A 26,311-nucleotide genomic window follows, 5' to 3' on the forward strand; every position below is an offset into this window, starting at 1 on the left:
CCCTTGCCCACGTTTCCTTCTAATGGGCCCTGGCTTATATTCTCCATTCTAACCAAACTAGCTTAGGGTAAGTTCTGGAAGGCTCATCAGCCCCTACCGCTAAGCTTTTGCTTGTGCCACTTACCCGCCATTTTGGAATGAGCTATAAGGACACTTTATCTTTCCCTACCCTGCACAAACATTACCTTCGGAGCATCTGCTTTTCGTATTAACCTATTAAGTTTTCTCTCACTGCCTATTATGAAAAGTTGTTTATAAATATGTTTTTGTGTTAATTCCTAAACTTCTCTCTCCTCTCTCCTAATAACTTGTATGTTCTTTGAGGACAGGGACTATGTCCTTCCCTTCATTTATAAGTACAAGGATCGAGAAACACTTTTCTGCTATGACAGTTCAACTGTATTATCTTTCAGTAGGAATAAAACCACAGGATTTCCATGGGGGAGGGGACACAATTGAGAAACAGGTGACACGTTCATTGTGGTACCTGTTTTTAGCCTGATACCTGCTAAGAATCATAGTACTGATTTGGGGCAAAATGCACAGAACACGGAATTTACCATGCTAACCGTGTTTAAGTGCGCAGCTCAGTGGCACCAAGTACATTCACACTGTTGTGCGGTCATCACCACCATCCAGCTCCAGAATTCTTTCCGTCTTGCAAAATGGAATCTCTGTATCCATTAAACATTAACTCTTCCAGTCCTCTCTCCTACCTCTGACCTCTGGCAGCTAGCATTCTGCTTTCTGTCTCCAAGAATACCTCGCATAGCTGGGTCGTTCAGTACCTGTCCTTCTGTGACTGGCGTACTTCACTCAGCACAACGTCCTCCAGGTTCATCCAGACTGCACACGGGCCAGAGCGTCCTTCCTTTTTAAGGCTGCACGGTACTGATTTTTGAGGCGGAAAAACAACCCTGCACATATGTCTTAACAGATTATTTATTAATATGTCATTCTAAACACTACATAAATACAGCCTATACACTAGAGTATCAAACATTGTTCCAGTAAGAAGTTCAAGAGGACACTGAGGGCTATCTTAAGAAATATGAATACTTTGGCTTTCATTATTACATCAGATGAAAAAAACAATTCAAAAAACAGTTTTCATTTCCTGCTATGATTAACAATAAAACCAAGTAGAAAAATAAGAGTGTATTAAAAAAAAGATACTCAAGTACTTTTCAAAGAACTCATTCCCCTTTTCTTCACCACATACATACTCATACAAATTACTCAGTAATCTACTATGAGAAGTGATTCTTCACCTATATAAGGAACCTCAGTAAATATCTGTTGAGTGAATGAACAATCTATGGAAATGAATCTACTACTTTAATGTTTTTTTTGTTTTTTTTTTCAAGTAAGAGCAATAGTAAACATACTGAAGTTCTTGTTTGTCCAGATCATAAGCCTATGGAACAGTGATTGTTACAAACACTACCCATCATAGCTAATAATCAAATTAATGTGCATTTATCAACCTACTAAGAAAAATTCTATCATGTTGCAGAACTAATTCTAATGTAATACTTGATTGGGCTTCAATCACCTGCGACATGGTCAAGAAAAGGGAACTGGGACTGCTAGGTTTGTAATTATCTCACTTATCAATGAACTCCTATCTTTGAGCCCTCACTCCCACCCAACCCCCCCCACACTTCGAAACATTGCTAGAAATAGCAGCTGCAGCGTATCTTTACCCTCTCGTTAATTTGGCTCTGAAAATATATTCAGGCTCCAAGTTCAGATGAGGGAACTTCCAAGCAGGAAAGAGTTCACTAGGGAGCGCCCACAAATGGAAATGAGTCCATGGCCAGAGCAGAACAAAGCTTTGTTCTTACAGCAAGCTCAATGGACACACATGATAAAACCCAAAGCTGAACACTCACTCTTCCTCCCAAAGTCACATTTCATAAGCAGACCAAAACAAAACAAAAAAACAAAAACAAACTGAAAAGACCCTTTTAAGTAGGATCTTTTCAGGAAAACCATAATTTTGATCCTTTTTTGAAGTTAAATTGTGCTAAATATTATACCTAACACAATTAAAAGATGAAAGCTGCTGAGGTTACAAATAAGCAAATTTGTGATGCTTGGCCTAGATAAAAGCTAAAACAAATTCCAAGAAGTCCTGCCAGAAAGGTGGTTTTAAGAACCGCTTCTCTGAGTCAGATGTAGCAAATCTGATGATCTAGCAGCCGTAATTTAGGAAGGCAAGAGTATACTGAGTATGTCATTACTCTCCTCTTATGATGAGCAATTACAGGGGGAAGCGGTGGGGGAGCAATTTAAACTTCAGTTCTCAGACTTTGTCTTAATGAAATAAAACACTGTTGGATAGTAGTGGAGATTCTAATTTATAAAATATTGACCTTTGTCCAAATAAAGTTTCTTTCATGGTCAACTTTTCACAGGTAGTCCTAAATTACTACTTTATGTGCTTAAGTCTGAAGAGAAATCTTGGCTAAACCTAGAAGTTTATCTTTACATAATCATCATCTCAATAGATTTAACTCATATTAAACTGATTATTACTTTGATATACTATGAAGTTAAAAAAGGTCCTCAGTAGTGCAAACACAAAAGCCTCAAACTATCCCATGTCTTCACAGTATGGCTAGTGAAATAGCAACTAATGCATCATTTCAACAAGCCCCAAAGTCAGCATCTTTAATTCATGGTGGGGCCTCTCTATCCCACAATTCACAAACTGTCCCAAATTCCTGGTGTCAAAGGGTTGTCAATATGTGAACCAGGAGAACTACCACAGACTTCCCCTTTCCAAGTTCAAAAGTTCCTCTAATCAAAAACAAAACAAAAAAACAAAGAAACAATCAGCTAAACGTTCACCCCTTTACAATGTTCCAGCCAAATTAAGGTTACATTTAAAATGTACATATCTGGAAACAAGAGTTGTTCAAAATCATCCTTCATATATTCCTACACAGAGAATGGTGTCTCAGATGTGGGGGGGGGGGGGGGAACCTGATGGGTTTTTTACCTGCAAAATTACATCACCCGCAGAGCACAAAGGACGCATCATCGCCCGTGCCCGGAGCACTCACAAAACCCAGCAGCCTTGGGCTTCAGTTCTTAAAGGCTCCACATTTACTGGCTTTAGCAATGAATTCCTTTAGCAGAGGGCCATCCATTTGCCAAAATGCTGCAGTCTGTGTAACTTCTGTCAAATGATTGATGCAAAACTTAAAGCAGAATTCTTCTAAATCCTGGACACACACAACAAAAATAAAAACAAGAAGAGGCCTTTTTTTATTAACTTTGATCGAATTACTTCTATCCAAACCCCTCATCCCAAATCTTTACCCTCCCCTAGAAAAGACATTTGAGGCCAGAAACCTCAAACTAAGCAAACAAGTGACCATAGATAGGTATCAGAAAAGCACACACTATTGAGTCAAAACACTGTGAAAGCAACAATTTCACTACCTCAAGTCTGACTCTTCAAAACACACACCCATTCACACAGCCTATGGGGGGGAAGCTTCTACAAGGCTACCACACAGTCTAGTCACATGCAGACTTTGTCTGGAGAAGCTGAAAGCATACACCTGAAGCTGATACAATATTGTCTGTCAATTATTCTGCAATAATAATTAAAAACAAAGCCGAAAGCAACTTCAGTCCATCATACGTTTTAGCACAGTCAAGAAGTCCGAGAAAAGAATTAAGATTTAGCTTAAGGAAGATTTTAAGAAACAGAAAAGTGATAAAGAGATGTCCCCACGAGACACATTAAAAAAGAAAAAAATTCCAAGCAGCTTAAATCCACTGCTGTGCTCTCCTAGATAAAATGCCTTCATTCTTAAAGCCACAAGAAATAATACACTACAACTCCCACCAAACTAATTTCTCATTCTCAGTCCATCCAGAGAAGAATATTCAGAGACTGGAGTTTTCAGTCAGACAAATGAAGTCATCAGCTACCGACACTCAGAAGCAAAGTGATACACACAAGTGGTAAACCAGAACAACTTAAAAATCTGTTTCCGCCAATGCCAATACAGCCTTTTCATCCCCAGCAAAACCGCTACTATGTTTGTTCCTTTAAACACTGGAACATATATTTATTAAATCAATTAGGTACTGGAATGTATACAAAGTCTAAATATGTAACAGCAAATCACACTGAAAGCTCTTATCACAAATACCTTGATTTTTTAACTTTGCCAGCTACACCGAAGGTCAGTACTCAGGGTTCTACCAAACCAGGAACTTAACAACATTTAAACTGCAGCATCTTGGTCTCATGTTTCCAAGCCACTGTGAAATGAGAAATTTTAGGCAGGGTGGGGGAGGGCCCACACAAACACAGAGACACATCCCTTTCTACTCTCTCTGTGCAGACCCCTGCAAGCAAATACTTCCTTCTTCTAAGGGTCCCTCTGTCCTTAGCTGAATGAGGTTACCTTCCAGTCATTTCACTGGTAAGAGATAAACCACATCTAATGTGTATCAGTCAGCTGCTGCCAGAGTTTTGCTTTCTAGATAATTCACAATGCATTTAAAATATAGGCACAATCTTTGCATCAAACTTTTTTAATGAGAGAGTCTCCATGGGCTGAAGTACCGCTGAACGTTCTGTGTATTATAAGAAACTAAAATGTTAAACTATATAAAACATTCCCTCTCACGTTACTATTAAAGAAAAAGCCCTCTCCTGGTATTACAACCCAGTGATTAAGAAACAGCTTTAGAAACTGAATTATATTCTACAAGGAGATCAAAGTCATTTCAATCTTATTTATCAAAAATAGAAAACTAGTTTTTCTACACATACTTTAGGAAGAAATAACCAGTCATAAGCACAGACAGTTTCTTCAAACCATGCAATGTAGCAGATGAGGATCTTTAAATATTAACTTTTAATTACATAATTTCAAATTCAAACAAGACTCACTAAATTCTGGCCTTGTAAAACCTTATCACTTCCATGTCTACAAATCTGGAATTCAAGCTCTTTAGAGTACACGTGAAAAAGTGAGTTTATCCAGTTTACTAATTATACAGAGATTATCTTGGGTATAAACTTTAAGAACTTTTTACGTAGTACAGGTATACAAAGGGTGCCTCTGATTACAAATCACTTCATACATTTATGAAAATGGCTCTATCAAACTGCCTTCCCTTCCCCTCCAACTAGTCTGAATTGGTGAGATATCTCAGTATTCAAAAAATGTTTTGCAGTTTCCAACCGTTTAATAACTGAATCTTACTTAAGGCAGATCTATGGAAAAGGAAGCAGTGAATGCACTTGGAAAGAGAGAAACTGTTTGCAAGTTCAGTTGCACGAACCAGAGTGGCCCAGCCAAGCAATTCTCTTAGTAGCCAATGCCCTGAGCCAGGTTGCCTTTGCTTTGATATGTAAATGATAACTATTTTCCTGATATTTCTTAGATATTTGAAGAAGCTACATGATCTGTTCCTTATTCTGCAAATGATCACATCTTCAATACCCAGAAAAGAAAGTGCAACTCTTACCCAACTAATAAGTTAACTATAACAGGACTGCTGGGCTTTATACAAAACATTTCCAAGAAAACAAGAAGGATCACCAGACCAGTAGATGAAAAAAGTTCATAACAGATTGAAAGCATCTTCTTAAAGCCCATGGAATACAGCAGTGGGAGAGGGTGCAAGATCAGGGGCTTTAAAACAATATTCTTGGTATTTTAGAAACTATAAATCCCTTATTTATGACATTTTGTGGTGAAATTATTCTAAAGCGGTTCTGAGGCAAATCAGGTGAAATATCAGATTTGTTGTAATTAGCAAGGAAGCTCAAAATAAATTGCTACTCTGAAATAATTTATAAATTCATTCCAAATTTTTAAAATTATTCCAATAACTTATATATTCCGAAAATAACTTGTTTTTCCTTTCCACAGATTTTCTTTAGTAACAAAGTAAAACAGAGACAATTGATGGTCTTAATATCCACATTTTTAAAAATGCCACTGCAGCCTAAATGAACTTCTTAACCAGTCCTAAATCCCCGAAAGCTAAAATAACTGAATGCTAAGAATTCTATCGAAGACCACTTGGCCAGGGTGAGAGGCTCCTATGTGTCTGTGTCAACCAGCCCCCACTTGAGACGCATTCCAGATGGCAAGACTGTGAACCACACCTCCTCTGTCCAAACTTGTTAAAGTAGTAACAAAACCCCAAAACTGTAAAGTTTAGAATTTATAATATATATCAGGTACAAAATATGCCAGATCAAAGTGGTCTTTGGTTTGGTTTTTTAGAATGTACTTAAAATGTCTTGCTACCTAGGACAAAATAAAGAAAGGTGCTTTGTCTTACTAACTAAAAAATATTTTATAGTCTACTGATCATGGAAAACTTTTCAATTTCAGAAAGAAGAAAAAAATGCTGACCATCAGGCTTTAGCACAAAACTTTTCAAAACCAATATCCCAAGCCAATTTTGGAATTAGATTCCCGACCTTATATTTATGGCTTCCCACCAACAGCAAAATATTAGGATGTAAGTTACTCAGCAAGTAGGATTTTCTGGAAAGCACTCTACTCTGGTTCCCAACAACTTCTCCTAATGTTCAAATATACACAGAAAACAAAAATTTCCTGAAAACAGTATAAATAGAAACATTTCAAACTTGTGTGATGAGCTATAGAACTATCTTGACACAGTGCTTCATTCACGTTTTCTCCCTTGATGGCAATGTTCACTTGGGTTTGTACTTAAGGAATACTTAAGTGCTCCCCTGCCAAGTTGTTCCTCAGTTAAAACTTGCAGAAAGTCGGACAACGCACTCGTAACACAAGGGCTCCACAAGCAGCTTACTTAAAAAAAAAAAAAAAATCTTCCTTAACTACTGAGCCAATATATTTTTGTTGCTTTTGTGTGTGTATATTTGCTTCGAAATTACCTTGTCAAAGGGGTAGAGAGGAACCTCAAGAACTTACATAAAAGAGAAAGAATGTGAGAAGCATGTAGTCTCCATCTTCCTAGCATTTGAACCACAGAATGAAGGAAAAGTCATCTGGTCTCCCTAAGCGGAGCTTCTGAAAGTCAGTCCATTTTTTGGCAGTTAATTTCCAATCTGACTTAATAGAAGCTTCCCATCAACTAATAAATAGAGTGGGTTTTATTTTTATATTCTAAACACTTCATTTATTTACTTACTACATTCTATAGCATTAGGGAAATACAGTGTAAAAGTACATTAGTCAATTACAGAACTCGTATAAGAATCTAAAAAAAAATAGCTTAGAAGGAAGGTGATTCTTCCTCCTTTTGTCTTCTATTTTCTAATTTTTCTACATTGAATGTATAATATTTGTGGGGTTGGGCTTTGTTTTTTTTTTTTCGTTTTTTTTTTCATTTTTTAGAAAGCACACCCTTGTGGTGAGGTATTTCAAATTCATTTAACTCACCATACACTCTTGCATGCCAAATCAAACGACCATACTGTGACAGACTCAAGGGAATCACATATATTTTCAGTCTCAAGGAAGGGACAGAATTTCATGTGTCTATATTTTATATGAGGAAAATGAAAACCAGTAAAAAAAAAAAAAAAAAAAAAAAAAAAAATGACCACCTGGCATGGGTAGAAGTGGCACAAGGTTTTTTTCTGTGACTTTTTGGGTAAGTTTTAGCTTAGTGAGAAAGAAATTTCCAGCACCTAGAGCTGAGATGTTTGCCTCTGCCCCGATGGTTCTAACTGGTTTTAGTCAGCAGTATCCTAATCCCAGGAATAGGGAACTCATTAGCAGTGAAGAGGAGCAGGGAGAGACACAGAGCAGATGTTAAAAGTCAATTAACGGACGGAACAGGCATCAACCGATTTAAAATTATATCACTGGGTAGAATGCAACCTTAAAGAAATAGCACTTCTAATAAAGAAGTTTATGGTGTCACAGAAAAGGTAAAAAAAAAAAATCTATATTTCCATTTCCTATTAGACATAATTTATTGATCATCACGCCATCTGTTGCCAGGCCACACAGAGAAAGTCAGCTATTTGACCTTATTAAATATTTATAATCATAATCTCAAATAAAAATAGGATACATTTTGAAAATATAAGACATTATGTTCCATTTTGATCCCTAAGTGTGATAAAGATGAAGTCTGTCTTCCACCACACCAAGGCCACAATTACAGATCTCCGAGGGTGTTTGGTAAATCCCGATACCAGGTCCTCTGCCTTGTCAAATGATGACAAAGTACCTCTAGAATGGACTAATTGTGTCACTAAAGGTGCATGCCTTAGCTGGACATCTCGAACTCCGAGGCTACTGCTCTCTACCTTTTATTCTCTATACATTTATAAAACCAACCAGAGCAGCCTTAAGTTCACTAATTATCCTGAATGTGTCCTTCAGGTGGTACCACATGCATTCAGTTCAACAAACATTTATTATCCAGTGCCTACCATGTGCCAGGCATTACAGGGTACAGAGATGAATAAGAAAGTTTCTGCTTATGAGCAGCTGACCATCTGATGACACTGTGGTTCTTAACTTCAAGAAAATACACGAAACACAAAATTTCAGACTCCCCAAAGCCCATTCATTCATAGATCCTCTAGAGATCCATAAATCCTAGATTAAGAATTCAATCCAGTGCAAAACCAACCGTTCACAACCAAACACACAAACAAAAAGGAGCCCAGACCAAGTTCTTCACAAATGAATGAGTTATAATTAGACAAAGATAGAATTTCGGAGCATACACAGATATGAATCATACAGCATCCTTGGCTTACAACAGGATAGAGTTAGGGAGACGGCAAAGTGGGTCTTGAAAAAAATATATAAGCTGACCTTGAGTAACACCCGAAACTACAAATGGCATCAATCCAACTGGGTAGGACACTTTCTATTCCAACCCGCAGTACAGCTGCTTGGACCTCAGGTTCTTTTCTTAGTTAAAAATTAAAGTAGAACAACCACCATTTTTGAAACTATGAACACAGAGTAAACAAGCAAGGCCAGCTTTCATTTTTTTAGGGATCAGTCAGTTCACGGATTCCCTAAATAAAAGTGAAATTACTCCTGTTCCTTGTCTCACGCAAGAAAAGTGGGGGGCAGGCCATGAGGAGTTGGAGGGGGTGGTTTCTGTTCGTTATTTTATGTTACCTCTGCATCATATCTGACTGCAGCAGAGAATAGCGAAAAGGCATTCTCCACAGTAATTCCGCGCTTGATAATGTGCTGACAAAGCTTTCTCAGTCGGTTTTCACAGTAAGACGTGGCCAAGTCCAAAAGACCTAAAAGCAAGAAGTATGGAAGGTTTAATCAAGTTTATGATAATTTCCCATAATTTATAAACATAAATATTTTATTTTGGTGCAAAGAGTTATATAGATAAATCAACAGAAGTTTCTTAGTAATACTCTAAATTTTATTAAATAAATCCTCTTCTTCACTCCCTACATCCCCCATCCCAAAACAGACCTCTCCTACACTCACTTTATACATCTTCTTCTACAGTAAAAAGGAAGGGGAATAAATAGAATTCCCCCCTCATTTTATTTCCAAGATGATATATTAAATGCATTAGCAATGTATATGTGCTTCAGTATTAACAGAATGAAAATAAATCCACAGTCATAAACTTGTGTCCACAATTATTAACCATAATAACTTTATAACACTATTTGTCAAGACATTTACTTCAAATATTGTCTAAAAACCAATCAGCTTGACACTCTGTACACGTCAGTGCTCTAAGAACATGACGAGAGAGTTCCGTGACCGCATGGCTTGGCCCGTCCGGTGGGCTCACGTACCTATAGCATCTTCAGGCGGCAGGTCCACTGTGTCTGTGTAGAGGTACTGGAGAAAGGCACGGTACACTGGATACGAAAACTGGTCTATTTCTATCACCTCCTTCATATCCTCATTCCAGTAAGACTGGAACATGGACCGAAAGTGCTCACATCTAAACAGAACACAGAAAGTTACCTAAGGAAGTTGCCACAGTCAGGTAAATATTACAGGTCTCCTTAACTACTCCATCCTTGGGCCCACACGCACCAGGATCATGGATCTTCAGCTAGCATGGGCTTTCACATTCACCTTTTGCATATTTTCACTTTCAGTTTTTGATTAGGATCTATCAAATATTATTATAAATAGAGCCTAGAAGTACCTAGCACCTCCAGTGTTCCACAGTCTCCATTTGACAGTCCTCATTCAGATCAAGTATTCTGCTCACTTGTTTTTCTCAGTGTTGTACAGAAATGCATTTTAAACAATGAAATTAAAAGAAATTCAGAAATGAGAGTTCAAATCTTTGACTATATATCAGCATCATTCCAAATGATTTATTTGGTTTTTAATTTTCATGTAATCAGCATATTCTTAAAATGGCTTTAAATGCTAACTGGGTTACATTTAGGCTAATTATTATCCCATTACCTTACATGATAATTTTCCTTTTTTTCTGACACATCTTCAAAAACAGCCATCAGTCCTATTTTGTTCCTCTGCTTTGACCTGCTCCGTTTCCAATCTTCCCAAGCCTGTTACCAACTTACTTACAAAACACATTCACCAGGACAGTCACAGATTTAAAAAAAAAAAAACAAAAACACCGAAGTGGGTCTTTTTATGTTGTATTTGCATGTAAAAAGCCACCTATATGAGGAACTGATTTCTAAATACTGGTTTCTCTTAAGTATGTAATACACTTCAGTTTTAAAACGTCATCTTTTCAAATCCTTTTAAAATGAGATACGGTGTAAATAAACATAGAATATTTTCAAAATCCATTCACAACTAAAAATGGTTCCATCTACGTAAGACATTACTTCATCTGAGAAGTAAAAAGAAATAGTTGTTTAGGCAAGGAATGACAAATTAAACAGGACAAATGAAAGGAACAGACTGACTGACCACAGGTTCACAGAAAGGAACATTTCCAGTTCACCTTTTATTAACTTTGGTTCAGATATTTACTCTCTCAGTAATGACTAACATATGGCTTTTTGGTTCCCTTAAAAAGTATTATTTTGTGAAAAGGTTTTCAACTAAATCTCAAAAGGGACTTGTAAATGGCCAGTTTAACTCTCAATGGTCTCCCTTCATGTGCCTCTCTCTCAGTAATGGCAGCCTCAGGGAGCAAGAGTTCAAACCATTATTAATAAATACCACCCTGCCATCTACTCTATCTAAAGAACATTCCTTTAATTGGAAATTAGATGTCCCTCAGGGCCAGAGGTCCATCATTCCTGACCATGAGAGTTTTCTGCTTAGGGAAAAAGGAATCTTTATGTGTAAAAGAGGACATACACATTTTTCACTAACAATCTTTTGTATTTTTTTAAGCATGTAAATAAATTTGTCGATGGAAATAAATATTCACAAGATCCTCATTTAAAACACAATATAAACTGGGCACCTGGGTGGCTCAGTCAGTTAAGCGTCAGACTCTTGATTTTGGCTCAGGGTGGTGGGATGAAGCCCTGCCATCACCCAGGGTGGACCCAGTTTGGGATTCTCTCTCCCTCTTCCTCTGCCCCTCCTCCCACCCCTGGCTCAGAGCACACGTTCTCTCTCTTTCTAAAAAAAAGAAAAAAAACAACAAACACAATATAGACAAATATTTATGCTACCACATTATGCCTTTTCAAAAAGGCACATGAGTGCACACTCATACACACATGCAAAACTCTTCAATAATGCATGGATCCCATTCATAAAAATATTAAGTTGTACCATTTCTCTCTACTGCCAAGGCTGTTCCTTATCAGTCCCCATTTTGTGGACTAACAAGGACATGGAGACTGCAAAAAAGAAAGTAAGGTTACTGATGTCTCTAAGTTCATGCAAAAATACCTGATTTTCAAAACAGCTTTATGGACATGGATGTATTTCCCATCGATTCGAAACTTCAGATCAGCAGTTTCTGGACTATCAAATTCTTTCTTCAGTGATTCGGCAACTGTTAAAAAGTCTTCATGCTCTGAAGGCAACAAACACATTATTAATACAAAAAGCTCAGGAAATGTGGTAGAGATATGAAAGACTTCAAAAAGATAACCATTGGGGCGCCTGGGTGGCTCAGTTGGTTAGGCGACTGCCTTCGGCTCAGGTCACGATCCTGGAGTCCCGGGATCGAGTCCCGCATCGGGCTCCCTGCTCGGCAGGGAGTCTGCTTCTCCCTCTGACCCTCCTCCCTCTCATGCTCTCTGTCTTTCATTCTCTCTCTCTCTCAAATAAATAAATAAAATCTTTAAAAAAAAAAAAAAAAAAAAGATAACCATTAGCATGACAGGTAATTCCATCAGATTTTTTTCAAGAGTTCATGCCTTATTTGACAAATCAATTTCACTGTATCAAGATTAAGTATCTTGAGTCTAGAAACTACCAAAAATAAGTAGTTGGAAAGGCCACTTACCAGTCTTACATACTAAGCTAGACATTTTAAAATATATATATATATATATTTTAAAGATTTTATTTATTTATTTGACAGAGAGAGACACAGCGAGAGAGGGAACATAAGCAGGGGGAGTGGGGGAGGGAGAAGCAGGCTTCCCGCCGAGCAGGGAGCCCGATGTGGGACTCGATCCCAGGATCCTGGGATCATGACCTGAGCCGAAGGCAGACGCTTAACGACTGAGCCACCCAGGCGCCCAAAATATATATTTTTTAAAAGAAGAAAAAGTTATAGGCAGTCCACGATTATATAACTACTTACTTAAAACTTTAGTGGTTCTCTTCGGGGACTAAGAATTTATCAATTTTCCTACTTCAGGGGTAGTTTCAAGGGGCTGGTAAATTCAACTGAAGTTGTGTCAAGAGATAAATTTACCAGTGAAGTAATGCCATGCAGTCATGTTCTTACACAAAGAAACCCTACTTCCTAGGTATGTGGAATCTCAACATCCCTCTTAATCCTAAAGATCAATGTACAAACAATAATCTTCACCTGCTATCTAAAAACAGAGCAAACCAACTTAGTAGCCATTACACTCAAAGGGAACAGTTTTACAAAAAGCTGGTCACGCTGCCCGGTAAGAACTGCTGGAATGATTATTTGTTAAGTTGAACTGTGTCCTCACGAGAAAAAGTAAAGGCCCTTGTACAATTCGGTAACACTTTCCGGCGCTGTATATGCACAGGTAGAAGGCGAACAGGAAAACAAAAACAATCCCAGAGATCACTGGCAATGCGCGCAGGTGCTGGTAACACAGGCCCCTAGGATGAGAGGGGAGCTGTGTCTCTCAGTAGCCTGCTGCTCTTGGAGGAGGGACATCTGCCAAACCGAGGTTGAAACTTAATAAAGAAGCTTACCCAGGAGCTCTACTATCAGAATCTCCCAAGGAAATGGCATTTGCCCAAGCCCTCCCCCGGGCTCCCGCAATGCAGAGCTTTCCTTGGCTATGGAGGAGAGTGGACGATCTCTCAAAAATCAGGCTTTCCCTGACCCAATAACCTGGATCCCTGGCAAATAAAAGAAAGGAAATGACTAAGATGGGCACGGAGTCCAGGGATGGAGACTGCTCGCCCCCGCCCCATTCACAAAATAGCTTCGTACCAGTGCCCCTACTTCTGCATCCATCCTAAGGCCTCAAGAACCCTCTTCCGCCTCTTGGTTTCTGGCAACAAGTACAATACCTCCTTTCAGAGAAGAAATATTCTTCAGAGGTGTTTTTTAACCATCTGACTTTCTTTCTAATGCTCACCTGAGATGGTAAACTGGGAGAAAAAAACTTTTCTGACTTTTAGTGGGTAGATGGGAAAGAAGTCATCTAGGAGATATACTGAATGATCTTATCTCTTCCAAACTTAGCATTAAAAAACGTTACAACTGGGCGCCTGGGTGGCTCAGTTGGTTGAGCGACTGCCTTCGGCTCAGGTCATGATCCTGGAGTCCCGGGATCGAGTCCCACATCGGGCTCCCTGCTCGGCGGGGAGTCTGCTTCTCCCTCTGACCCTACCCCCTCTCATGTGCTTGCTCTCTCTCACTCTCTCTCTCTCAAATAAATAAATAAAATCTTTAAAAAAAATAAAAAAAATAAAAAAAAAAAATAAAAAAAAAACGTTACAACTTTTGTTCTGAAAAGGATGTCTTTTCAGGATTAGGATTTCGAGAGGCAAGTACCTGGAGAAGCTTTCTGTAAACAGGTCCTGGTTAAGTAGCACATGGGGTTCTGAAGATGTACACAGTGCTTGGCTGTGCAGGCAATACATATGCATGATTATGGCCAAACAGTCCCATTCTGTAAACTAATTTTTTTCAAATCACAACATTCACTGCAAAAAAATAAATATGTTGGTGCACCTGGGTAGCTTAGTCAGTTAAGTGTCCAGCTCTTGATGTCAGCTCAGGTCATGACCTCAGGGTTGTGAAATCGAGCCCCACATCAGCTCCGTGCTGGGCGTGGAGTCTGCTTGAGATTCTCTCTCTCTCTCTCTCTCTCTCTCCCTCTGCCCTTCCCCACCCTCCACACATTCTCTTAAAAAAAATATGTATATATTGTATTATCGTTAAAGAACCTGGAAATGTTCAACTTATTTCGCTTTAAATTGAGCAGCAGCTTAACTCTTCCTAAACATACTCTTGCCCCCATGACCATAAAGACTGGTCATCTGATGATGAGACAGCCACGGCTAGCTGTCTGACACACCTGAGCATGACATGTATGACAAGATTGGCCTTTGATATCAATTGCTAAAGCAACCCAAACCCCATAGTTGACAGGAGCTACATTAATTTTCGAGCACAGGGCCACCCTGGCCCACTTATTCCCTCTGCATATAAAGAACTTAGAAGAAATACATCAGCAAAAAGGGCAGAAATGAACAAGAAATAAAAGAAAAAGAGATTAAACCCATCTTGTTGATGGCTACTCAGCTTTATGACACCTTACCATTTTCCATCAATGGACTCTTAAGACAATATTCAGAAAAGGGACAGATTACATAACCAAAGATTACCCTAAATTACACTACCCTCTAAAATACCCTGGTTTTTATGCCCTTCTGAAATAAAAATATTTGAGATGTGTTGAAAGAAAGAGAGAGAAAGAAAGTGGAATTAACACGTCACCCTAAAAATTAACAAGATTTTCATTTTTTAAGCGCATTTTTGGTTCATACTGAATTATGTAATAAATTTAGTATGACAAAAGCACTTAAAAACAGGTTACTCAAACAAAGATTTGTACACAAATGTTTATAAAAGCACTATGCATAACAGAGGTGGAATCCATCCAAATATCCATCAACAGATGCACAGAAAAACAAACTGTGGCCTGTACACACAACGGAATTTCATTCAGCCATACAAATGAAGCACTGTGTGCTACAACATGGGCAAGCCTCAGAAACATTAAGTCAAAGAAGCTACACCCAAAAGGTCACACACATCGTACGATTCCATTTATAGGAAGTGTCCAAAATAGGGAAATCCCTAGAAACTAAAGCAAAGGTGTGACAGCCAGGGATGGGGGAAGGGAGAATGGGGAGTGACCGCACGACAGGTACAGGGGTTTCCCTCAGGGAGACGAAAATGTTTCAGAACTTGGATATACATGGCAGGTGCACAACACTGAGGACATACTGAATGCCTCTGAATCGTACACTTTCGAATGGTTAACTTCATGGACGGAAATGTCACCTCAATTAAAATGAAAGCACTGCAGGGGAGAAAACAGTAAGTAATATTTTAAAACCTATGAATAAATTTTACTATGCACATCTATTCTGAGGAAAGGAATTACAGCTACTGGAGAATAAAACGTTCTAGAACCTGACAGAGCCCACAGCCAGCACTACAGAAAGAGAAAGGGAGTGGTCAGTTGCTGGTACCGCTCTTCCTGGGCAGAAGGAGCCCTGAGCGTGCTCACCCACGGACAGGAGGCGCCACGAGACGGCAGGCGTGGCAAAGCAGGCGAACACGTCGTCGGTGCCGGAGAAGTGGGTGAGGTGGGGCAGGATCACCGACTGGCCCCGGCACTGGCCCCACATGTACACGTGCCCGCCCTGGGTCTTGGCCGCTGACGTGTGTGCCGAGTGGCAGGCCGCGATCTCTACAACCCTGAAAAGTTTTAAGAAAAATGGATGTCATTTCTTTTTTTTTTTTTTTAAAGATTTTATTTATTTATTTGTGAGAGAGAGAATGAGAGAGAGCACATGAGAGGGGGGAGGGTCAGAGGGAGAAGCAGACTCCCCGCTGAGCAGGGAGCCCGATGCGGGACTCGATCTCGGGACTCCAGGATCATGACCTGAGCCGAAGGCAGTCGCTTAACCAACTGAGCCACCCAGGCGCCCTATGTCATTTCTTTATCACAGAAGCCAACAGCACACCACACAAGGTAGATAAAGGGGTCATGCTTACAACACCACAAAAAACAGCCCAAGATTGAGGGATATTAGTTATCTGGGTCATAAGAACAAAACCAAAAGATCACAACAAGAGTATTGTGTTTTTCCCTTGCTTGCTACCCCACTTCTTATCCTAAAGTCATTCTGAATTAGGATAAATAACACAACCTGTTGAGGACAATGTGGAAAAAGGGACTAAAAACCAAAGTAGATGAGGAAAGTGGACTGAGGCAAAACGTACTGACGTTTCTGGGGGGTGCTTAGACAGTAGCCAAAAAAAGAGTGTCTTCAATATGCCATTTCCGTGATACAACTTTTTCTCTCACCCCCTAAATAAGCACCTGCCTCGGGGTAATGGACTCTGAACATCCTAATCCAAACGGACATCAAGCCAAACGTGCATTTCTCAGTATGCTACTTAGGCAAGGTCCTACAATCAGAAGTCAACCCTCTAAAACTTAGTAAGGACTCACAATTTGGCCGAACAAACAAAGCATCTATTCCAGTAACACACATTAAATCAAATCAATATCTAAACAGATAGTATCCTTTTAAGAGATTTTACCTACTGAGAAGTTGTTTTAGTTGGCTCAAAGGAAAAGTCAGTACTATACTCTGAATTTCTACCTGGCGACAGGCCCTATTTTACTTCCCTACTAGATGGGCCACAAGAAGGCAGTAAGACTTACGCCAAGATGCATTAATGCCTATCAATCACAGGAGGCTATTTTAGAGAGCTGCATAAGAATCCTATCAACTTCACGTTCCCTCTGGCTGCTACTCAAACTCTTGTTCAAAAGGACAATGTTGAGAAACAGAAGAGTTACAAAAGCCAAACCCCATAGCTCAGCACACACAGCCCCAAGTCCAAAACCACACACACAAGCCCGAGACACGGTCCAGCCCAGTTACCTTTCTTTCTCCACCATGATGTGGGCAGGGCTTAGCAGGTTATTTTTATTGCCAGTTCCCAGCTGCCCGTACGTGTTAGCCCCCCAGGCATAGAGCAGGCCCTCATCTGTTAGTGCTAGAGTGTGTGCATAGCCGCAGACAATCTGCAAGGAAACGTAAATGGTTACCATCAACAGGAAAACAGGAAGGGCAGCAGAAGCATCTACTTGAAGATCCCAGCAAGCTTCTGCAGAATGCCAATTCATCAGCACGTATGGACTGACATTCTCGGAACACTGAAAAAGCATTAGAAAAGCCCAACACTGAGACTGCTAGATTTCTCCAGTATCTTTTTTTTTACTTGTCAAGACTGATGTGTCACCACCATGGTGTTCCTTCTCATCATGGGACTTCAGGGAAGATGAAATTGCAAATGTGGAAGATGAAGGCACACAGTATGGTTTGAAAAGACTTCCCGACGAGTATATCCCCAGTGTTTCTCCAAGCCGGCGGGGAGCCGCAGCGGAGCCCAGGCTGCGCACGTACCTGGTTCACGCACACGCTGTGCAAAGCCGCCACTCGCACAGGGGTCAGCTGGTTGCCGTTGTTTCCCAAGCCTAGCTGACCGTTGCCATTGTAACCCCAGCCGTACACCTTAGGGAGACAAAGGGAGAGAACCAGCTTTGAAAACCGTTATAAGAGGCCAGATAGAAAAATGCAGTCCAGGGGCGCCTGAGTGGCTCAGTCAGTTAAGCGTCTGCCTTCAGCTCGGGTCATGATTCCAGGGTCCTGGGATCGAGCCCCGCGTTGGGCTCCCTGCTCAGCGGGGAGCCTGCTTCTCCCTCTCCCTCTGTCTGCCGCTCTGCCTACTTGTGCTATCTGTTAAATAAATAAATAAAAATCTTTAAAAAAAGAAAAGAAAAATGCAGTCCACCGAAACAAACCAAGTACTTTTCCACCTCCCACACCCACGTTCTACTCTGTGATCCCACAGATATTCTGGGGGTGGGGATGACAGAATTTGGCACGAGTTCCTACCCATAACTTAGTGTGGATAGCCCTGGGGCAAGGCATTTGTCCTCATTTTATACATGAGGAAGCTAATGCTCATTAACAATTACGAAGCACCTCTTAAATGTCAGGACATGATAAAAGGTACTAGGAAACTAGAAACTAGAAGTTTTGGGTCGCAGTTTAACAGGAGAGATGGACACTTGCAAACTTTTTGCAGTTAGGTGGCGAGTGCCACTCTAGAGATACAATCAAGGCACTACAAGAGCAGAGAAGAGAAAGGACTTAGCTATAGGAGGCTAGTTTAGGAAAGACTTCCAGAAAGCAGATGTGAGCAGAGACAAATGGAAGTGAAGGTGTTCCAGGGAGAGGGCACAGAATGTTCTGGAAGCAGGTTCTCAACACGAGCAGGCGGGCCTGGCAGGACACATCCAGCACAGTGGCAGGGCGAAAGACCAGAAGGAAAAGCAAAGGCCAAGGGGATGACCAAATGTGCCAAAACACATACTAGCGAATGTAAAAAGCATCTATGGGCCTTCCACTGAAATATTTCACACATCTCGGAAAGATCGTGCTGGCTGCACATAAAGGGGACAGGACTATGTAAGACTAGAGGCGGGACAGCCATTCAGGAGATACATGTGTCTCTCATCAGCACACAGATGAGCTCTGCTGAGGGTCTAAACTATGGGACCCAGAGAGAAGTGGGACCCAGAGAGAAGGAATGGACAGGAAAGAGGCTAAGAAGACATAAGAAAATGTGGTGACCCCTTCACTCTCTGGAGAGCACTCCAGCTGAAAGCAGCAGAGCTGGAGAGAGGTTTGCCAGCTTTCACTCTCAGCTGAAAGCAGCAGAGCTGGAGAGAGGTTTGCCAGCAAGGGTAAAGATTTAGAACGGCAAGTGTGGGACACAGGAGAAAGCACTGACCAGGAACGGACTACAGGTCTGGTCAAATGAGAAACCTGAAATGCCTGGTGGCACCATAACAATGCAAGGCAAACAGATGAATGGGGCTTTTCAGGGCAATGTGACAGAGGGGGAAGGGGGGCAGAGAATTTAGGGTACTAGCAAGAGATGGTTAAAAGCACTTTGCATATCATAAGGCAACAGGTTTTAACTTTCTGCAGAGAGATTTGGCTATAGCTATCAAAAATTTTAATGGCACACCCTCTGACCCAGATATTTTATTCCCGTGAACTTATTCTACAGAATACTTACAGAAGTGTACAGAGATACACAGTAACACAGGAAGTCAGTGCTACAATGTTTATAACAGCAAAAATTTAGAAACATTTGAAATTTCCATTAGTAGAGTTCTGGGTGTGGGTCATCCAATTCGGAAATCTAAGCAGCCATTATAATGGAAAGCAGCTATAAATGGTCTGATAATAGATTCAGGTAAACATTTGTGCTGTTAGCAGGAAAGCTGCAGAATAGCAGATAAAATAATAATCCCATTAATAATCCCATTTTTTATAAAAGATAATTACATTCACCCATACAGAATTTTTTATAGGAAAAAGTCCAAAAAGATATACCTCAAACTATTAACAAGACTGGAGAAAAGGTACTCACTTTTTACTTTATGTGTTTCATCTCCTTTCATTTGTGAAAATAACCACATAAGAATAATTTTTAAATTAAATTTATTTTTAAAAATAAAGGTAAAGTAAAGAACACTGAGATGGAGGATGTCCAATGACTATCCCAAGAAATTCTGAAATCATCCAAGATGACATCAGGATTGGTTCAAAAAATAAGTTAACACTTCTGGTGAACATGGCATGAGGAAGAGACTCATCAAATCACTGTGTTATACACCTGAAACTAATGTAAAATTGTGCGTCGACTGTACTTCAATTAAAAAAACAAAACAAAACAGGAAACAAGCTCATATATACAGAGAACAAGACTGGTGGTTTCCAGAGGCGGGGGGCTGGAGAGCGTGGGCAAAATGGGTAAGGGGGGCCAAAAGGTACAAACTTCCAGTTATAAAATGTCATGGGGATGTAATGTACAGCATGGTGACGACAGTTAATAATACTGTACTGCATATCTGAAAGTTGCTGAGAGAATAATCTTAAAAGTTCTCATCATAAGAAAAAACCTATACGGTGACAGATATTAAGTAGACTTACTTTGGTGATCTTTATATACAAACATTGAATCATTTCATTGTACACCTGAAACTAACATAATGTATGCCAATTATGCCTCAATAAAAATAATTTTTAAAAAATAAGTTAACATAGGTGAGTATTCAGAAAACTCTAAAGCGCTCTAGCACTGCAATGCATAACTCACACGTCTGTATCCAAACACATATCTTTGTGGGGCGCCTGGGTGGCTCAGTTGGTTAAGCATCTGCCTTCGGCTCAGGTCATGATCTTGAGGTCTTGGGATTGAGCCCCATGTCAGGCTCCCTGCTCAGCAGGGAGTCTGCTTCACCCTCTCCCTCTGCCCCTCCCATGCTCATGCTCTCACAAGCTCTCTCTCTCTCAAATGAATAAAATCTTTTAAAAAATCCCTTCAAAGACATATCTTTGTACAATTTTTCTTCACTAAGACATTCATAGATTGGTAACAGGTCTATTTAAGTAGAAGTTACAACCAGAATAATCGTATAGAAATAACCATCAGCTCAAAGGTAACCATGGTAAAGGGTCACTAAAAGTTGAATTTTTGTAAAAGTAGCCAACAACAAGTAGGACAAGAAATTCAGCTTCTGTAAGTTGCTTCCTCCTATGAACAAACTCCAGGTGCAGGGGGAGTGGCATCAGTCGCTGCTTACAAACATCATCCGCTAACTTTAAAGAGTGCACATTTGATTTTTTCATTGGATGAAACAGGTGGTATTAAACTCTTCATTATATTAAATCACATATACCTATGGACATTAGACTATTTGGATCTCACAAAAAAAATAAAGTATCCTTACTTGCAGATAAATCCTGGAATTTAAAAATTCATACTGAGGAGCAAACACCCTCCAGATATTCTCTCAATCAGTAACCAGTTAACTTACCAACAAAACTATCAAAACAAGGCACTTTTCCTTCCATGATCTCATACATGCTCCTCATGAAGAAAATGATATTTCACTGAGAGAGGATGTGAGGATGGCCGGGGGAGTGGGGGGGGGGGGGGGGGGGGGGGGGGAGTGCAGAGAGAGCTCACCTCACCATTGTCCAGAACAGCCATGGATGAGGTCTGACCACAAGCAATGCCAACCACCCTCTTAATATGTAAACAGTTTGTAACTTTTCGAGGAGTTGGCTGATTTGTTGTAGATCCTGATCCCACCTGGCCACAGTTGTTATAGCCCCACGCAAATACCTACACAAGACAAGGGAAAAAGAATGAATTAGTAGTAATAGGGTAAAAATTCGAGCTCTAACACACGTTAATAATCATAAAGGAAAAATATATCCACTTACTGAATATTTACAATGTGCTACATGGCTCTAATGTATCATTAGAGCTTTCCAGGCACTAACTTCTTTAATTTTCATAGTAATCCTGTACGGTGACCCTGGGGTAGATCCTATTATCACCCACATTTTATATACAGAAATGCAAACAGAGAGGTTAGGTGGCTTACTTGAGGTTCCACACCAGTAAGCAGTAAACGTGGACTGTGAAGCCAAGGAGTGTAGCTGTGCTCTTAACCACTGCATTACACTGCCTCCGTCAGTATGACGGCCGTATGTGGTTTTTGAATCCGGCATCAATAGGAAATAAGGCATATACCACAGAAGTAGCAGTGATAGGAAAAATCTGCTTAACTCTTTGGGCACAGATATTCTTTTTTTTTCCCCCTTCATGGAAAGCTTTCAAAGCCATACAATGCTCCTCCTGTCTCACTAATCGCCAATACCGAATATTATATAACCTTTCCTGATGACTCACGACCATCACGATTATAATTATCGATCACAGTTACAGGTCGTAACACAGTAAGCCTCACAAGTACCAAAGAGGTGTCTGTCCCTACAGAAACGATTCCAGGTTGTTAGGCTATTCTTGGTACTGTTTTCTCTGTGTTCTCATTTGCTGGCTGTCAGCTCCAAGGAGCTCCCCTCCTCAAATGCATCCTGTGCACTTTTGGCCTATGATTTGCCATAACGTGAAAACCACATCTCTAAAGAGACACAAATAAATCTCTACGCTAGTTAAAATCTGGTAACAAAGATGAAAAACAAAACAAAAAATCACTTCAAGTTAATTACCAACTAAGCCTATCAAACAAGTGTGTGACCAGAGAGAAGAATTAGGGGAGGGCGGATGCTGGCAGCCAGGGAAAGAACGTCCTTCAACACCGGGAGAATTCTAAGGACCCCCACCCCTTTCACTTGCCCACAGGTGGTGGTCCTCCCACACCCTGAGGTCTGGCCTCCATAATTCTCTCCTCTGTCAGCACTTCCTATCTCAGCTCACATGTCTGATGCCGCCCAAGGCAACAATAGCAAAACCCATGGCTGGTGCTTTACAAGAATATGCAATGGAGGTTCATTTCACAGGTACAAAAGAAATAACCTGCAACACTTCCTGAGTGGGTTCACAGGAAATATCTAGTATAATAAAGCAAATATTTAACACAATTATCCAAAGCACCATATGCTTACAGTTAAAGTAAACCAGGAATCCAGGCTACAAATTAGGGAATTCCAATTTTAACAATCATTCTTCTGGCACTTCTTCTCAAGTATCCCAAGCTCCCTTGCAATGCAGCTGCCTTTTATTTAAAAATGAGGACTGCGGTTCCAATAATCAAAAAGAGACTAGCAAACCATGGATTCAGGGCATAAGACCTGGGTGCTAGGCCTAGCCCCAGCACATCCCAGCCATGAAACCTTGATCTCCCTCAGCTTCTCTGGTTTCTTCACCCATAACGTGCCCCACATAATAAAATCACTGTTAACACCAATGAGGGATTTTTTTTTTTTTTTAAGATTTTATTTATTTATTTGACAGAGAGAGAGACAGCGAGAGCAGGAACATAAGCAGGGGGAGTGGGAGAGCGAGAAGCAGGCTTCCTGCCAAGCAGGGAGCCCGATGTGGGACTCGATCCCAGGACCCTGGGATCATGACCTGAGCCGAAGGCAGACGCTTAACGACTGAGCCACCCAGGCACCCCCAATGAGGGATTTTAAACAGAACAGAATGATCTGTGTTTTAGAAATCACAGGGAGTAGGGGCGCGCCTGGGTGGTGCAGTCGGATGGGCATCTGAACCTTGGCTTCAGCTTGGGTCGTGATCTCAGAGTCATGAGATTGAGCCTCACGTCGGGCTCCTTGCTTGGTGTTGAGTGTGCTTAAGATTCTCTTTCCTCCCTCTGCCCCTCTTACTCATGCTCTAAAATAAATAAATAAATCTTAAAAAAAAAATCACAGGGGGCAGAGAGGTAACACTTAACAGGTAGACCAATTAAAAAGCTATGGAATAAAAAAGACCAGGGCAATAGCCCAGGCAGATAGCAAGGTCTGACCTAAGGTTACAGAGATGAAGAGAAACAAAATGAGATAACAGATTGGAAGATAAAATCAGTAAGATGAGGAAACTTTAAGATAAGCATGGCACTTGGGGGTGAACAAGTGGTACAGTAGCTACTGGTATGTTGGTAAAGTTATTTTCTATGACATCATTACATTTACTGAAAAACAAAACAGACCTTAATGGATGGGGTAGTTAAAAAAAAAACTAAAGTACAGAACACGGTCAAACACATCTGATTTATAGTCTTAGCAAAGAGCAGGAGACTCAACTGCCTTTAGGCTGAAGTCTACTGTCATCAAAAGAGTGGTCCTGATCACATAGGTTATGTTAGAAAAAGAGTGTGTTCCCACATGCTTTTAGTTGTGCACACAGGGCTACAATGTTTACACTATCCCAGATATAAGTATGGTCATTATTTTATTTTTTTAAAAGGCACTTTCACAATAGCCAAAAGGTGCTAACAATCCAAATATCCATCAACAGATAAATGAACAAAATATGGCATATACATACACAGAGAATATTATTCAGCCTTAAAAAGGACAGAAATTCTGACACATGCTCCAACATGGACGAACCTTGACAACATTATGCTCAGTGAAATAAGGCAGTCATAACAGGATGAACACTGCATGATTCCACCCATATGAGCATATAGGAGCATGTGAGAGTAGTCAAACTCATGGAGACAGAACGGTGGTCACCCGGGGCTGGGAGGGAGATAGAGTTACTGTTTGGTAGGTACAGTTTCAGCTCTGCAAGATAAAGAGAGTTCTGCAGATGAATGGTGATGATGGTTGCATAACAATGTGAATATACTTAATGTCACTGAACTGACATTCAATAGATCCCATGGATATAAAAATATATATGCATATTTTATACATATAAAATTTGCCATCCTAACCCATTTTAAGTGGTTAAAGAGACCATGGCAACAGTCCAGGCATGTGATAAAATGGTTGCAGAAAGCAGTTCTCACACATCCTGAGGTTTGGCTTCCAAAATGACTAGGACAGCAATTTTGTATTATGTGTGTTTTACCACAGTTTAAAAATAAAGAATAAAAGCAGGGTACTTACCTCTCCATCAGCTGCCAGAGCCATTGAATGATGTGAGCCACAAGCTACTTCAACCACTTGCTTGATCAAGAGATTGGTACAGACTTGGATGGGAGCAATGCCTTGGTTGGTCGTCCCATTCCCAAGCTGGCTATACCCATTGTGGCCCCAGGCATAAACAACTCCATCTATACAAGAAGGCCACAGACAAAGAATCAATTCCGAGAAGGAATGGTAACCCCTGTACTTTCTTCCCTGGACTTTGCACAACTTATTCTCCAACCTTAATTTCTTTCACACTGCCTCTTCTTCCCAATAAAGTGGTTACTGATGAAGGGTAAGGGAAAGAGGGACAGATGAGGAAACGAGATAGAAAAATGTAAAATCATTCAAGAAAGGACTTGACACTAACATAGAAAGAAGACCAGCTTTATGGTCAGAACTCAGTTTGTATATACTAAATTAGACCGTCTGAACACACTGATTCATCTCCGTAGTTTCTGTGTCAGGTACCAAGCAAAAGGCAAAAGACGTAAGAAAGCTCAGCACTAGTCTTTACTATCATTTTACCAAATACCAAGTCTCAGGGAGCCACTGAGGTGTGTGTGTCTATGTGTGTGTGTGTGAGTCCTCACAAAGTACAGAGGAAAGAGGTATACTACTTGCAAGAGGAAAGAGACTTTTGGTATATGCTACATACAAAACTGCAAGAGCTTCCCTCAAGCAGACTATTATTGGCATAAAATCTGGCTCAATTTTTCTCTAATGACTTTATCTTTTTGGGACTCTGATAGAGGTAACTTCTGTTTTCCTCTCTAGAAGTACCACTGTTTCGTGCATTTCCTCCTACGGCACGCCTGTGTGTCAAGAGCAGAGACCTCCAAGTTATACACTCTTCTCATGTCTTTCCCCAATAATAAAACATCCTGCCCTATTAAGGACAATCTAGACCTGGACACAATGATATCCAACAGCAACACCAGAAATCCCAGTGTTACTGGCAGGCTGCTGACTCGCTGCAATGGTCCCCAAGCAACCAGAGGAAAGGTACTCATAATTAAGTAGGTTTCTGCTTATCTAATCTAAAATCTAATCTTGTGCTTCTCACAAGAGGTTTTCCCTATTACAGAGATTATGACAGAAACCATAAATGGAAAATTTCATCCTAAAAAGGATGAGGCTACAGACTGAAAAAGTGTGACACCTAAAAAAAAGGAAAAAATTAAATATTAGGAAAAAAATACTTACAATTCATATTACTAAGAGATAATCTCTAATATAAAAATTTATATTACTAAGAGATAATATCTCTAATATAAAAAGAGCTCCTAAAAATACAAACAAAAAGACCAAGAACCCTCTAGAAATATGAACTGATGGTTCACAATGAAAGAAATGTAAATGACTCTTAACCATATGAAAAGATGCCCTCACTCTTTAAGAAGAAAAATGCAAATTCAGAAGCGGGGACTCCCACCCACCAAGGCTACCACCTAGCTGCTACCATTGCCGGAAGC

The 26,311-nt window shown here is 40.2% G+C and overlaps 1 protein-coding gene across 1 annotated transcript in view; it reads right to left on the bottom strand.

Annotated features, from left to right (window-relative positions):
• Nucleotides 1-987: 987 nt before the first annotated feature.
• The window catches only part of RCBTB1 (RCC1 and BTB domain containing protein 1), a 49,773-nt gene continuing 24,449 nt past the window's right edge, over nt 988-26,311 (bottom strand). Inside the window, exons 5-13 of the mRNA XM_021689427.2 lie at nt 24,816-24,982; nt 21,415-21,573; nt 17,772-17,879; nt 17,247-17,389; nt 15,857-16,047; nt 11,838-11,964; nt 9,788-9,939; nt 9,135-9,265; nt 988-3,233 (exon numbers count right to left, since the gene is read on the bottom strand). Of these exons, the coding sequence (XP_021545102.1) occupies nt 3,093-3,233; nt 9,135-9,265; nt 9,788-9,939; nt 11,838-11,964; nt 15,857-16,047; nt 17,247-17,389; nt 17,772-17,879; nt 21,415-21,573; nt 24,816-24,982 (1,319 nt within the window). The 3' untranslated portion in view covers nt 988-3,092. The remainder of the gene's footprint in view (nt 3,234-9,134; nt 9,266-9,787; nt 9,940-11,837; nt 11,965-15,856; nt 16,048-17,246; nt 17,390-17,771; nt 17,880-21,414; nt 21,574-24,815; nt 24,983-26,311) is intronic.

This window comes from Neomonachus schauinslandi, chromosome 3 (genome assembly GCF_002201575.2).
Source record: "Neomonachus schauinslandi chromosome 3, ASM220157v2, whole genome shotgun sequence".
NCBI lineage: Eukaryota > Metazoa > Chordata > Mammalia > Carnivora > Phocidae > Neomonachus > Neomonachus schauinslandi.